The sequence below is a fragment of the Cydia pomonella genome, chromosome 8, assembly GCF_033807575.1.
Source record: "Cydia pomonella isolate Wapato2018A chromosome 8, ilCydPomo1, whole genome shotgun sequence".
In the NCBI taxonomy this organism is placed as follows: Eukaryota; Metazoa; Arthropoda; class Insecta; order Lepidoptera; family Tortricidae; genus Cydia; species Cydia pomonella.
Genome location: NC_084710.1, coordinates 8,581,648 through 8,597,668, shown reverse-complemented (window position 1 = coordinate 8,597,668; position 16,021 = coordinate 8,581,648). Strand labels below are relative to the sequence as shown.

Below are 16,021 nucleotides of genomic sequence, written 5' to 3'. Positions count from 1 at the left end.
TTAGTATTTATAAATATTTATATATTATATATATCGTTAGGACCCACAACTCAAGCCTTATTGAGCTTAGTGTAGGACTTAGTCAATTTGAGTAATATTGTCCTATAAGTATATTTATTTATTAATATATTCATTATAAACACTATTCAGGAAAATGGTTTTGAACATGGTCGGATTGATCGGTTAAGCCATTATTGAGCTTTTTCCAATTAAATTTCCTTTTATTAAAAGTATTTAAGTACTGCAAAGGTACGCTCTTTTGCTTATATGTTTTTTTCGTAACGTATGAAGATATGGGACCCTGCAATGCGGGGCCCAACACGCACTTGGTCGGTATTTAATAGACAATCAAGATATGCTTTTTTTTATTAAGATATGCGACGTGACTTGTTTTTGCCTTTTAAATATTAAACCTAATCACTTCGTCAGAATATTTTTATTACAGTATGGTTCATGTTCTTTTCAAGGCAATCGGACTTTTCGTTTAAAAGAGTTTCTTTGCCGTTGATATGGCAGGTTTTACGATTACTGGTTTTAAGGCAATAAGATCTGGGAGATCGAGCTTTCCTCGGAAAACATATAATAACTTAAAAATGTGCGTTTTTCCAGAGATAAAACCTGGCTAGATCGATTCGTCGCCCCCGAAAACCCCCATATAATAGCAAATTTCATCGTAATAGTTAGACCCGTTTCCGAAATCCCCGAAATATATAAATATATAATATATAGCAATATATATATTTTATATATATTATATTGCTCGTTTAAAGGTATAAGATACAGTTAATGCCCGAACGTTTCTGGCACCAAATGCCTTCACCCGTAGTATTTGTCAATGTTATCAATGTTTATTCATACTTAATCGTACAATCGGCACAATGGGACCACAACCTAACGGACCCATACGATATCTTGTTTTTATTAGAGAAACTAGTATCTTATCAATGGTTCTACGAGCTATTCATCAAGTGAATTCGGTAGTTCATCATATCTAATCTATTTTTGACAAGCATTATACTTAGTTCGCGGCTTAATCGTAGGTGATAAATAGCAAAATAGCACTTTATATTCTAGTCTAGTTGATTTTTATTATCTATGAAAACGTTGTACTTACATAAAAATTGCTGTTTAATCCTATTTTGCATAGGAAGCGGCTATAAAGGTGCTTATATCGCTTTAATGTCATAATTTTAATTGTTTTAGATGCGGCGTGTAGATTAATTTACGTAGGTATATGTTAGCTTGAAATTGTGTATTGGAACGTGTTTCCAAATGTTTGTAATAAGCTGCATAAAATATCCAACTAAATTACTCTGTTTGATTTTGCCTAAAAATTTATAAAATAAATTTGTAATATGGCGTTGAACTTCCCCTTGTTAAAATAAGAAAAATAGGCTTGTTTGCTATAATCGTAGAACATCAAACAATCGCAGTAGTTTGTTTCAAATAAGTTGTCAATAATGATCGAAGTCATAAAACAAGCATTGTTAAAGATCGCAGACAGGTTAATCCTACCGCGTCAAAGTTGATAAACTATCGCGAATCTTATCGCAAATTCGATAGCATTGAAAAAGTTCATACACCAACTCTTCCAATGACGCTCGGGCTATTGAAGACGCAACATGAAACTACTGGACCCGAAATGTGTGGTGGCTCCGATGAAGACAGCGGCTTCTGAAGGTTCTTAACTGATTATTATTAGTGCTAGATGCATTTAGGTCTCATATAATGTTGCCAATTAACCTTTTGAAAGCTAACCCCTGCAAACTGTTGATCAAAGTGGAAATTTGTTGCTAGTCATGTTTCACGTATAAACTGAGCATCCCAATTAATTTTTAATTATCCATTACGAAATCACTTGCGCTGTTTGTTTATTGATTTAGTATTTAACGAATGTGTTTTTGAATATCAATATAAAAAAGTAAAAGATATGAGTAAAAAACATTTTAAACTAGTTTTCAGTCAAAATTAATAAGATATGCCTATCTCATTCCCTCCCCCTTCGCTCAATGAAAAAATTATAAAAAGATTTGATTGTCTCTTGATAATTATAAATGTTGGTCTCATACTTGTAAATATCTTACATCGTAAACACTTTATTCGCCTTAGTGTTATTTATTATAATCGATCTGCTAGATACATTATAAACTGAAATAAATATACGAAGGAAAAAGTGACCAAGGCCTCCAGTGCCAAAGACTGGACTCGAACCAGCGTCCTCTGCATTTGCGACAGATGCCTACAACCACTTGATCACCTGGGTCACAGCGGTATGGGTTGAAATTTTCCCTCGTATATGCAATTTCTTAATATATTTAACCTTTTGGACGCCAATGACGGATAATCCGTCACAGATCACAGAGCAACATCGACCTACGTACATATACATAAAGTTCAACTTCATTTTCGACACTTCGGTGACCTGACATCTGAGTGACAGCTTTTGTGTTTGTCACGGCGTCGAAAATGTTACAATACATTTGAAATTAATTAATGTTAGGTTCATAGTTCAATTGATCTGCTATTCACAAAAAAAAACTCTTTTCAGCTGAACAAATCTCTCGTCTTCGCGCATCGCAATCTCCAATAGCCATCTCTCTTCAAAAATGCCCGACATGGACTTCACTAGATGGACTCAAATTCAAGGGCTACTGGGACAACGAAGGTAGTGGCGTGTTATTAAATACGGGACAAACTGGTAAGATTTTTGGGGTATTAATTTAACTCATAAAAGTACTTTCGCTAGATTATTTGCAAAACTACGGGTATGCTACAGGCTACGACGTAGCAAACATGTGGCTACGTACAAAATTATATATTTCAGGCCCATTCGCACTTGAACTGATACCCAAATGTCATTCAGTTATCGTACATTTTAGTTATCGTAAATACTCATTATTCGGATATCATTCTGAAAGCAGTATACGTTCGAATTTGCCTGTAAGACAAAACGTATGTATGACAACGAAACTTGACGAAACCTGCACCTATTTTACTCACTTATTATTTAAGAGGATAGGCCACGGCCGCCCTAAAACCGCCTTTTACACAAACATAGTCCTCATTTCCCTCTCTGGATATTAACATTATTTAAAATATTGTTTAATATCAACCAAAGCTATGTTTGATTTCTTCGAATCTTTAGTTACCTATTATAAATTATCAGGAGCATTTTAAAGTTTGTATGAATAAAATAAAAAAAATTGGGGACAATCTGACACAGATCGACGTAGCCCCAAACGAAGCAAAGCTTGTACTATGGGCACTAGGCGACGATATACAAACGTATAGATAAATACATACTTCGATACATAGAAAACACCCATGACTCAGGAACAAATATCTGTGTTCTTCACACAAATAACTGCCCTTACCGGGATCGAACCTGGAACCATGGGCTTCACAGGCAGGGTCACTACCCACTAGGCCAGACCGCTCGTGAAATCAGTTTGCCGCTCCTAATTTACACAAGTAAAAAAAATTAAATACCGTTTAGTAGTCTTTTAGAATCGTATTTACTTTTCAGTAACAGTTCATTTTGTATACGCAAAGTGGTATAAAATTTTGCATAACAGGTCGAATTTATTATATTTACTAGAAATAAGAAGCGATTAGGAAAATTCAATCACTAAAGTTAAATAGGGGATGAAAGTTTGCTTGTAATCAAGTAGTTATTTGTTTTAAAAGAGGGCAAAGTTTTTGTTTAAACGCTTGTGCTAATATCTTGATATCAGAGCAAGTGAAAGATTCCAAAATTTAACCTCGATCGTAGCGAGTGGTTCAAGAAGTGGAATCTTTAGCGTTGCGAGGGTTACACAAACATTGCCTCCGATTAAATACTCAATTTTAAAAAACGAAGAATGTAATTTCAGTGTTTATAATGAATTCCCCGAGGAGAAAAAGGGGTTAAGGAACGAATACTTTTATGAGTGGCATGTAACTTCTTTAAAAATATAATATTAGAAAGCGAGACAAGGGATTTTGGCGTTATTGCCGATGTACCTCAACGCACCCAATAACATTTATTTGTTGATAAACATTGCTAAAATCACGTGTTCAAACCAAAAAACTCTATCTAAATTACCTGTAATACTCAATTTTATCACTACATTCTTTTACACATTATATAACATATTTTGGGCGAAATCAGCGCGTTGCTTGAAATTATCTATCGATAAAGTCGATGACAAATCTATAAGGAAGAGAACACGGCAAGGTTATGAGAATTCAAGTTCACGATAAGTGATTGGATTTAAACTCGTTTGTCATAAGATTTAAGATCGCTGAAAAAAATGTACTGTCTGGGATTGTTAATAGCGTCTGGGACAATAATTGTTTTATTAAGAATAAAAATAGTATATGTAGAGAGTTCTCTTTCTTTTGACTTTGCGTGTTAAAAAATGACTTATGGTATATTTCATGATATTTGACTTTTGCAGTGGCACGTGGTCAGCCAAAAGTTTTTTTTTAAACATTTTGGTCTTATATATCAAGTTAGTATATTAAAACGATTTGTTTACCTATTTCAAAACTCATAGACTTTATTTCTACTAGTTTTTTTGATCATACAATATTTTTTGTAATATGTTTGTTCGGCATTGACATATATCTATACTCTGTATCTTTAGATATTTAAATAAAAGTATTTAAAATCTGCCCTCAAATGGCTCCTTAAGCCAGTTGAGGGTAGATGAAAACATTACATGATCAAACAATGTAGGTTAAAGTCAGGTCGTTTAGTGACAGATCCAGGCGGTTTTGTGTTTGGTTGGTTTACCGATAAATATTATAACTACCTGAATATGTACAAATTTGTTTGTTTACTTTTTTTCTTACTGTAATTACTTCATTTTAAGTTCGTTATCTCAATACTTACTTTATTGTGTAACTTAGTACAATAATTTTAACTGTAACTGGTTCCCCGCGATACAGGCGTAGCCTAGTGCGGAGACTCCTGACGTATTCTGTTATGTGTTTTATTGATAATAACATTTATTCTTATATTTATATCTGAGGGCGAGCCTTACAGGCAATAACGCAGCGGCTTACGTGAGCGAATAACTCGCGATCGCGAAGCGGCGCGACGCGGGTGAATTCAATACTTTGATAGCTATGGAAGTGTCCTACGTGGGCGATCTCGTTTACATATTTTTTTTTTATAAGGTTTTATAGTGTCGATTGAAGACACAGGGCCCTCGCTAATGATACGGGCGACCCTGTGTCCGCGGTGACATTTCGAAAGGCTGTTTTGATTTAAGCGATGCCGGGTCCGGCATCACCATCAGTCAAGAAGCAATGGTGATGCTCAGTTTAGAGACCCGGCGTTGTTTTAGTGATTGGGCTTTGATGGACCCATGGTCCCCGCATTGAGTACGGGCGGCCATGGGCCTTGGAGTTGGTGGTTGAGATTTGTTTTTTGTGTTGCGAAATATTTAATGTTTTGATATTTTAGGTTGGTTGTGCGAATTAGGACCGCAGTAGATGTTGATAACACTACTCGACGAACGCTGCTGCCCATACGTCGGTTTCCCTTAGTCGCCTTTTACGACACCCACGGGACGAGATGGGGTGGTGCTATTCTAAGACGCCGTCACCACACCGTTTACATATTCTATTATGTTTTATTGATAATAACATTTATTCTTATTCTTATATATATCTAAGGACGAGCCTTACGGGCAATAAGAATGGGGCCAGTACAGCGGTGTCACGAACATGAATACGAGCCAATGCAGTCTAACGCCACAACGCGGTTGGTTGATGAGTTCACATCACGCGCGCGATTGGTCGCAACTAGTCGCGTTAGACTGTACGTTTGGCTCGAATTCATGAATAACAACGCTGCACTAGAACCATTCTAACGCAGCGGCTTACGTGAGCGAATAAATCGGGAATGCGACGCGGCGCGGCGGCCCAACGGCATTCGCGTTCAAAACGAGATCGCCCACGTAGGACACTTCCATAGGTATCAAAGGATTGAATTCACCCGTGCCGCGCCGCGCCGCTTAGCGTTCGCGAGTTATTCGCTCACGTAAGCCGCTGCGTTATTGCCCGTAAGGTTCGTCCTTAGATATAAATAAGAATAAGAATAAATGTTATTATCAATAAAACACATAACAGAATACGTCAGGAGTCTCCGCACTAGGCTACGCCTGTATCGCGGGGAACCAGTTACAGTTAAAATTATTGAACTAAGTTACACAATAAAGTAAGTATTAAGATAACAAACTTAAAATGAAGTAATTATAGTAAGAAAAAAAATACATTCCTGCACGGTATGAAAACTAAACTTAAAGTAGGTATTTTAGCTAAAACATCTTCTGTCTCGGTATAAGTAAGTGAAAGTAAAATTTTTAACAAGAGTTTCTTTACTTGCACTACAACGGTGCAGTCTTTATGGTTACAGTGTTTTAGCAAAACATTGTAAGTAATGTTGTTCAGGCCAAATCAAGTTATAATTTAAATGGCGGCGTTCCTAAACTGAAATAACACAAAGCAAAATGTTTATTATATGTACGCCATTTAGAAATACACCTAAGGTGATTGCCGCGTAAACAATGAGGATTAGAGAGCACTTTGGATTGTTTTAATACTGGGGATTTGGAGACAAATGGCGTCATGTTAGTTCCTACTTACCAGCGATGTAAATGTAGAAGATTATTTTAGTTATATAATTTATAGGAAGAAGCCAATTACAACTTCCGCTCGAATTTAATAAGTACATAGGTCACTAGATAAGTTTTGCAATAGACAAATATGAAACAATGAGGTGGCCTATCACACATAATTTTTAAAACTAAATATCCATAGACAGTGTTTGGCGGAATAACATTTACATTCTTTTTAAATCTACTTATTAAAAATAAAAACAAGTTTTTATTTACAATACCAATATACATTATGGATATTGATACACAGAGGATTACTATAACGGCCTTGAGGCATTGTATCAAGGATGCTGGCGGCATTTCCTTATTGTATTGCAATACTGATACGTTGTACGAGGAAGCTGTTCTGCTAGCTCTTCGGTCACCAAAAAAATAGATTTACCCCTTATAGGTATATTTAACAATATATTTAACAATATATTTAATAAATAACTATATTATAGGTATCATGACGACTGGTCTGGCCTAGTGGGTAATAGTGACCCTGGCTATGAAGCCGATGGCCCCGGGTTCAAATATTGGTAAGGGCGTTATTTGTGTGGTGAGCACGAATATTTGTTCTTGAGTTATGGCTGTTTTTTGTATGTATTTAAATTTTTATAAAAATATTTATATACTATATTTATCGTTGTCTAAATACCCACAACACAATCCTTATTGAGCTTACTGTTTACATAATATTTATTTATTATTTATTCATATTTATTTATAGGATATTGTTATTTATAGGATATTGTTGTGTTGGAAGATCAATAAGGCTTGTATTGTGGATACTTAGACAACAATTTACACAATATATATACATTATGCTATAGATATTTATTTTGTAATTTTATTTTGTGAAGCAATGTACCTAACAAAATTAAACTAATAACATAAGTTCAAAAAAATATATAAATACATACTACTATACTACTTAAATACAAAGAAAACACCCATGACCCCGGTGCAAATATTCGTACTCATCACACAAATAAATGCCCTTGAATCCAGGACCGTCAGTTTCATAGGCAGGGTCACTCCTGATCCTGAACTGACTATACTTCTCACGTTGAATGATATGGTCCCCTATGACAGGTCATTTTTATATGGCGTATATGTATATATATGCTAGATAATAAATTTATAATTTCGACCCATTACGGCGGTGGCAGCATGGTTCCATTTTACCACTTGTTACTATGCCCGTCACTTTCGCGTTTACATACTTGTTCGAACGTGACAGGCATGGTGACAAATGATAAAACGACCGACCATCTTTAGCTTTACAGAATACGATCCTATATGCTTTAGGTCTGTTTGTCTTAATAAATGAATTTTTTTAGCTTATTTTACACTCGAAACAAACACTCGACCACGACTAAGCGGCGGGCCCCTAATGGGCGAGTACATCTTCGAACAAATGCACTTCCACTGGTCTGTTGATGACTTCACCGGCTGCGAACACGTTTTAGATGGACATGGGTAAGTAAAATCCATATTTACCAGTCTAGCGAATCAAATGCTCTTTGTTTCAATACGCCTAAATACAAAATTCTCTTTTGTTAAAAAAAGGCCAGCTTTCTATGACGAAAAACGATTTAAATTGTCCACTGCGTCAGTTGGCAGAGTGTTTCATAACGCCCTGTTTCGTTAAAATCGTCTCCCAAAATTAGCTAATGGTTATTTGGGTTTTTTGCTACCTGCCTTTACGTGTGCCTGCTACACTGCTGTGCAAACGCAGGATTTAATTAAAAAAAAAAAAGTGTAACTCTGTTTCCAATGGCTTTTTCTGTGGTAACACATCTATCAACGCCTTTTCTTTACCTTATAGGACTAAGTAGCCGCCTAAACTAAATATCATGTCCCCGTGGACATGGCATTTACATATGTTTGCGATATGAATTTAATACGACAGTTCGTACGTCGATAATCTCTTAGTTAACTCGTAAACAGTTCCAAGTTATGATACATTTTAAAACGAATGTTTAGTCTGAATTCCGCCCTATTTAGTAGCATGTAAACTCTAAACTTACTTTTTGAAAATCTATAAAAAATCCTGTTATAACTTTCAGATACGCCGCAGAATGCCACTTTGTCCACTACAACAGTAAATACGAGTCAATGGAAGTGGCGGTAGGCCACGCTGATGGCTTGGCAGTGGTTGGTTTTCTTTTGGAGGTTGTAGACGCCCCGAACCCAAAATTTGACAAGCTTGTAGAGGGTTTGGAGGCGATTCAGAAGCGAGATCAAGCTGTTCGAGTCACTGCGGGTACGTTTTAGATCATACATATAAGTTTTTGGAAAAAGTCATTTTTGGTACAAGCTTTTATAGCTGATTGTGTTTTTCTTTCTACATGCAACTAATATTCATCGACACAATTCTACACCCCCAAACAAATTATTTTGCGTTGTTTTATCACAGAGTTCCCATGGCCACTTCCTGTCTTGTTGCGCTTCCTGAATATTGCGTTGTCATCCAATTTATGTAAACTATGACATTATGTAAATTTGCATACATACATATGCATAAATATGTTAAATAAAAGCCTGGTCCAATTTAAATAAAAGCCTGTAAAAATGTATAACACACACTCTGTCTCAAGAGGGAAGAAGCAGCAGGCTCCCGAGTCTCCCAAACGAAAGTTTGACAATCTTGTTGAGGAATTTCAAAAGCGAGATCATTGGTACTTTTGACGTTCCCAACCATAAGTTCGATAACCTCATCGAGGATCAAAAATGATTGAAAAGAATGATAAAATTGTCAATGCGGATGTTTCATATCCAATGTCATAATATATCTGACTAAGTGTGTGTTATAATATATCTGAATCAAAAGAAAATGCTACATGTTTTGTATTTGTAGTATGTGACGTTTTGCTCATATCATGTGGTATTTAGATAAATAAAAAATACATTTGATTTATAAACATAGGATATCAGATTACATTTCAAATATGTGTACAGTATATTTACAATGGGTATTGAATGTTATGGGTATAGATACTACTAACAATCAATATCTATAGTAAATATACTGATAACGTTAAATATCACACACGTGTAGTGACTAGTAATAAAAACCCTGCATTTCCCTCAATCAAAGAGAATAGGGTTGTTTCCATCTACAAATCTTAGGGCAGAATTGTATCCCAATAAATTCTTACGGATTATAAGAATATTATTTATTATTATTATTTATTTAATATTTACACAGAATTACAGATTAAAACTAATACACTGTGAAATGACAATTCCATACTATAAGTATGTAAAACTATGATTAAATTAAAACACTTAAAACACTAGATTCCCTTTTATCCATCATCTCACAAAATCTCAAGCATTCCTCACACATATCCGCCCATCGCCCCGCAAGCAGGTCACATTCGGGTGCTGAAACTAGGAGCGCATTAAGCAGGGTCAGGGCACGAGGGATGGACGAGTTTCTATGCGCCACCGTGCGTGCCGTTGGCACTGCTAACAGAGGCCGCACTCGCGGTCTGAGGGTTATCTTTTTTAAATCAGGAACAAAGAACCTCACTAGCCTCTCTACCAGTTCCGGGCAGTCCGAGTCACCGCGCAGGTTATACTACCTTTAGTATTAATATGTTAAACTACCTTTAGTAGACCTCTAATAAGCATATTTTTGTAAATATTGAATTTAAAATATCTTTCTACGTCGATCTCACGTGACGTATAATAACGCCACGTGAGCCAAGACGAAACGACAATGAAGATTCTGATGACGTCACAACTCTCGGTTGACACTGGGGTATAACCGCGAAAATCGAAGTTCGTCAATTGCGGGCATTTTTCTCTGTCACCCTAATTACGTCTTAGTAAGAGTAAAAGAGAAAGATCCCTGCAATATGCGATTTTCAGTTTTCGCGGTAGGCCCCCCGTTGTCTGTTCTCAGTACATAATTTAATACTCAAGATGTAGCCATTTTGGTGGTGGGCAATTAATTGAAGCTTCGATATCTTCACTAAAAATGAACATCATAGAAATGCTAATGGATAATGAATACTTTATGATTTAATATAATAACTCAATTATTGCAGAAAACATATTTTATTAGTTGGTTAGAAACCCACATACACGCATAAACAGCTTGCCCACCACCTAAATGGCTGAGAACAAACAACGGGGGGCGTTAGTGTTACGTGTGTACATAGTTATGTGTCAAACCGTAAACTATGACTAAACTATTACAAGCGTTTCAAAAAATTGGAAACAACCCTACTTGAAACAAAGGTTGATTGACACAGAAAACTTTGTAGCCACAGTAAATTTATTGCCATCTTTCGACACATGATTAAAACTTTTAGAACGCAATTTGACTTTGATCCTTATTTTTTTCACAGATATGTGTTAAATTTGTTAAATATCAGAAAGTGGCGCCATCTAATAAATCGAAGGCCAAAGTAATGGCGGCAACGTTTCAAGCAATGGCGCCACAACCTTTGGGTTATGCCCGGTAAGATAGCGCCACTTTTTGATATTTAACAAATTTAACACATATCAATGAAAGAATAAGGATCGAAGTCAAATGGTAGTCTAAAAGTTTTAATCATGAGTCGAAAGATGGTAATAAATTTACTGTGGCCACAAAATTTTCTTTTACAATCCACCTCTATTTCAAATTCTCTTTGCCTCAATGAAGGATAATCTAACCAGCTTCGTTGGTATTATTTACTCCACCAGGTGGAGTAAGGTCTACGTCCCACAACCGACGTTAATAAGTCCTACAATTATTGCCTGTCACTAAACTATCCATTAATGATTAACCAGTCTCACAAGTCGCTCAAAAATGGAAAGGGTCTTGATCAACTTTAAATTATAATTTAATTTAAGATATACCTCGTTAAGTTCAGTAACTCGACTTGTTTCAGCAACCTTTAACGATGACTTTTAAATGGTAAAGGTAAGCTTTCAGTAGCTAATTGTCAAAAGTTTAAATGAATGTTAGGAAAAGTACCTACTGAGATCTAGGCTGCATTCAGATAAACACATTTCATTGATTTGATATTTGTAAAAACTCGTAAATTGCACGTTGGCTCACACAAATAAATAAACGCGAGTCGAATGCACTACGAATGCCTAATGATAATATAGATGTGACGAGCCTTACTGTGGGGCTAGGTATATGTGAGTAAGATAGTCCCATGTGATAATGAATATTTATTTTTATTCTATATAATGATAACAATAACTTTATAATTCGTCAAATACAACATTTTACTTATTATGCAAATGTAGATTTATTTAAAGCTAATATCCGAAATATCCTCTCTTTGTTACAGAGTCACTGTCCTGGATGGAGCGTGACGACCTGCGTGAGGGCAGCTACGTTACCTACAAAGGGTCGTTAACCACGCCCCCGTACACTGAGTGTGTTACATGGATCATTTATCAGAAACCTGTGGAAATTGGTACAGAACAGGTATTACCACACACACAGGTTACGGGTCTCCTTAAACGGGGACGACAAGGCGGCCAATTCGAACGTACCTACATTCTGACATAAAAATTATGTCATTTTGTTATCATTCCTACCTCGCGTACCCTCCTTTACTTACATACTTCCTTCTTCCTTTACCTCGCTACAAGCAAAATACGCGCGAATGTAAATTCGAATTGACCTCAGGGCCTGGCTATCACTATAAAATTGAAATATTGGCTCGTCTCGCGATAATCGAGTAAGAAAAATGGAGGCACTTGTGATTGAAATACGATCTAGTTATCGGCTCTGAAAGGTCAGGTCGTCTGTGCGCGGTTCTTTAAAACTTAACCTTTTGAACACCAAGAGCCACTAAAGTGGTCGTGTGCTGTCGTGCCTACCACGCCAACGACCACTAAAGAGGTCATGGCAGACGCTGTCAAAGCAATTTTACTGTTGACAGATAAAGTTTAAATTCGTTTCTCAGTAGTTGACATATTGGCGTGTATGCCACATTTTGATGCGAGGGAAAAAGCGTTGAAAAGGTTAATCTGGCATATAGGTATCTTGACTTTGGTAAAAACTTGTGAAGTAAATATTAATATTTTCTTATGCATGAGAATTTAAAATTCTTTTTCAGAAAATCTAGACTATTAATATACCGCCGTTGTATAACATTTAGGCTTAATCACGTCAGTTCTAGCCTTTCATCCTTAGCAAACATCTTTGAACTTGCCTAAAGAGGTCTGGAATATTTGAAATCAATAACAGCGTATTTGCCAACGATTGATTTGGTTGTGTAAGGCAAAATATTCTTGATAGTATACTATTAAAATAGTTATAAACGCCAAGTGAAATAAATTAAAGCTTCTGAAGAATTAAATCTCGCTTTCTTCATTTTCTGGCTAAGGAACTCTTCAGTTTTCGCTTCACTTATAAAAAGTTTTTTTTGCGGAACTGCACGAATTGAGATCTAAACAAATGAACAGAACGGTTGTGTCCTGATGATAGCAGATTTACCAAGAAATGTTAAAATACCGGTTCCACGTACAGTCAAGTGTAAAAATATGGGTGTACAAATCTTACTCAAAAATATGTCCCATAGCATCTTATTCCAGTGTAATAAGAGCGTAGTACTATATTTATGAGACGATTCTTTCGATACATATTTTTGTACTTGACTGTATACCTGTCTAAAAATTTTACCAGGTTTTTTTTAACATAGCACGAGTCTCTTCTTTTACGAAAAATATAGTTAGTTAATTTTTTTGTACAAAAGCTATATCGATTTTTTTACCATTTCGCCAACCACCAAGTGCTACGCTGCGTAGCGCGCCATAACCTTTCTTACTAACTGGTTTTAAACATAAAACTAATAACAGAACTATTGTTTTGCAGTTGGGCCTTCTCCGACAGTTGGAAGGGCTGGACAGCAAGCCCATCGAGAGGAACGTGCGGCCGACGCAACGCCACCCTCCCGGCCACTCCGTCATATACGTCAAGCAATTCAAGGCGAAGCTATAAAATAAGATTGATATATACTAAACGATAAAATGGCTGTTTTTCTCGAAACTTACGGAATCTAAAGTTTTTCTAGTTGAATACCTAGCCACTTACGATCAGACATTTTAAACAATTATTAAACTTTATGGCTGAAGGCATTTAAATCGTATAAGTATTAAACTATGACCAGACGTATAGTTTTTCCTAAATCCACAATAAAACACGAGGCCGCGTAGTTTTTTAACTAAGTACCTACAACACAAGAAAGGACTTAATAACGCGCGTATTTTCCGGTGACTTCTTTTGTACAGATTAATAAAGCGGGGTCAGCGCTATGAAACAAAAACTTAACCTTTTCGCCGCCATTGCCTTGAACTATAAAGTCAGTACATTTCGTGCCCCACACGCCACGACTTGATACATGTTATACGGGTTATAGGGACCGTGCGCGTTGGAGGGTCTGTCATCTTGTGGCCTGAATAGGAACCATAAACATGTACATTTACACGTCACGTTCTTGTGCATAGTAGGTTCTGCCATCTTGTGGGCTATATCGGAACAATAAACATCACATTTACGCCTCGCGCCAAAAATCTGACGGCTCCTGTGCTGCCTCCTACAGTTCATGCGCGCTCCCTATCTACGTGCAGTTTTTGACATGGCGTTTGATGACACTTTATTACTTATATTATTATTGATGGCGGCGAAAAGGTTAAATGTAATTTAATTAATTCCAGACCATCATCTGAGGAACATACTGGCCTTTCTCTACAATAACACCATGAGAATTACTTTGCAACTCATTACTGCGGTAAAATACGTAAACAAAGATAATTCAGAATAACTACAACCGTAAAATAACTGGCTTTACTAAGAACTTTCATCAGAATTATTCCAGCTTTTGGCAATTAATGTTTGATTCAATATTGTCAAATTTCTAAATAATACCTACAGCTTCCATTGATAGAAAACGATAATTCGAAATCAAGTTCTCAAGTATTCAAAAGCTAAACAATACGTACTTTCATAGACAATAGAACTTTAAGAATAGATAATGAAAGAAAGAAGATCCTTATCAAAAGTAAAATTTCAGTAAAACAGATCTTTTCAAAAACAACAGAAGAGTTCAGTAAAATATGTAGGTAAAATAAATTATTAAAAAAATATATTACAAGTACAACAAGAGTTTTAAGAGTCCTTATTCCTACAGACGAGCGTATTTTGTAAAATGCTTCCTTTTTCATTCAAGATTACGACGTAACTATTAGTATTTATTCAAAAACTGATAACGTACTTAAATAAACGTTTCCTAAACTAGGGGCTCCAACAGTTCAAATTTTCATTTTCTCTTTTAAACCTCTTTTTTAATGAGGTTTTTTAGGAGTCTTTTCCAAATTTTGCAGTGAGATGTGGCGTTTCGGTTCTCAATTTTGCTATAAACAAGAATCATTTGGTACATGAATGACTACAATTTGATTCAACATATCTCGTACGAGGGGCTGGAATGATTAACAATCGAAGATTCATTTGAAAAAACTGATAAAATACCTTCCGAGTTTTCTTCATTTTTTTTGGCGAAAACAGGGTTTTATTATATTTTATTTCCGCAAATTGTACGCATATTTTGCTTTAAAAATAATATTATAGCAAACTGTAACTTTATGTTAACCTATAAAAAAAAAATCGTAACTATGGGACCTACATTGCCGTAAATTTATATTTTTTTAAAACACGTATAAATCACGCAGCAGCGACGCCCCGCTCTCAGTCCGCGCGGAGCGCGCTTAGAGGACGGACCTGTGTTCGATTGTCAGGCATTCGTTGCGATCGTAATCAGCTACGGAGTTCCGAGAAGTGCTATATACTGCGATTAGAAAATCTTAATAAAAGTTCATTTTTTACAGTATGCCTAACAGACTCGCTTATTGATGGATTTTCAGTGTTACTTTTTTTTTAATACTAAGTCGGTGGCAAACAAGCATACGGCCCGCATATGTACGCCTGCAACTCCAGAGGAGTTACATGCGCGTTGCCGACCCTAACCCCCTCCCGCCCCTCGTTGAGCTCTGGCAACCTTACTCACCGGCAGGAACACAACACTATGAGTAAGGTCTAGTGTTATTTGGCTGCGATTTTCTGAAAAACGCATTTTCACTTGAAATTACGTTAGGGTTTGCATTATTATTTTTGACCCGGATGAAGTCCAAGTTCTCATGATGGAGTCAGGAGTTGGTCACCAGAACTCCTAATCTACTAATTATAATCCCATCATGTTTGGGCTCAAAAGATTTGCCCTGACGAACACCATCGATCTAGATGAGGTCCAGGGTCTCATGATGGAGTCAGGAGTTGGTCACTAGAACTCCTAATCTACTCATTATAATTCCATCGTGTTTGGGCTCAACAGAGTTGCCCTGATGAGCACCTT

At 36.2% G+C, this 16,021-nt stretch overlaps 1 protein-coding gene across 2 annotated transcripts in view; it reads left to right on the top strand.

Moving 5' to 3' along the window:
* Window positions 1-13,751, top strand: part of LOC133520483 (carbonic anhydrase 1) — a 49,896-nt gene extending 36,145 nt beyond the window's left edge. For both annotated transcript variants that reach the window (XM_061854920.1, XM_061854919.1), the window contains 5 exons: window positions 2,549-2,698; window positions 7,994-8,132; window positions 8,723-8,919; window positions 11,954-12,093; window positions 13,489-13,751. In XM_061854920.1, coding sequence (XP_061710904.1) covers window positions 2,549-2,698; window positions 7,994-8,132; window positions 8,723-8,919; window positions 11,954-12,093; window positions 13,489-13,614 — 752 coding nt within the window. In that variant the 3' untranslated portion in view covers window positions 13,615-13,751. The remainder of the gene's footprint in view (window positions 1-2,548; window positions 2,699-7,993; window positions 8,133-8,722; window positions 8,920-11,953; window positions 12,094-13,488) is intronic.
* The last annotated feature ends 2,270 nt before the right edge of the window (window positions 13,752-16,021 follow it).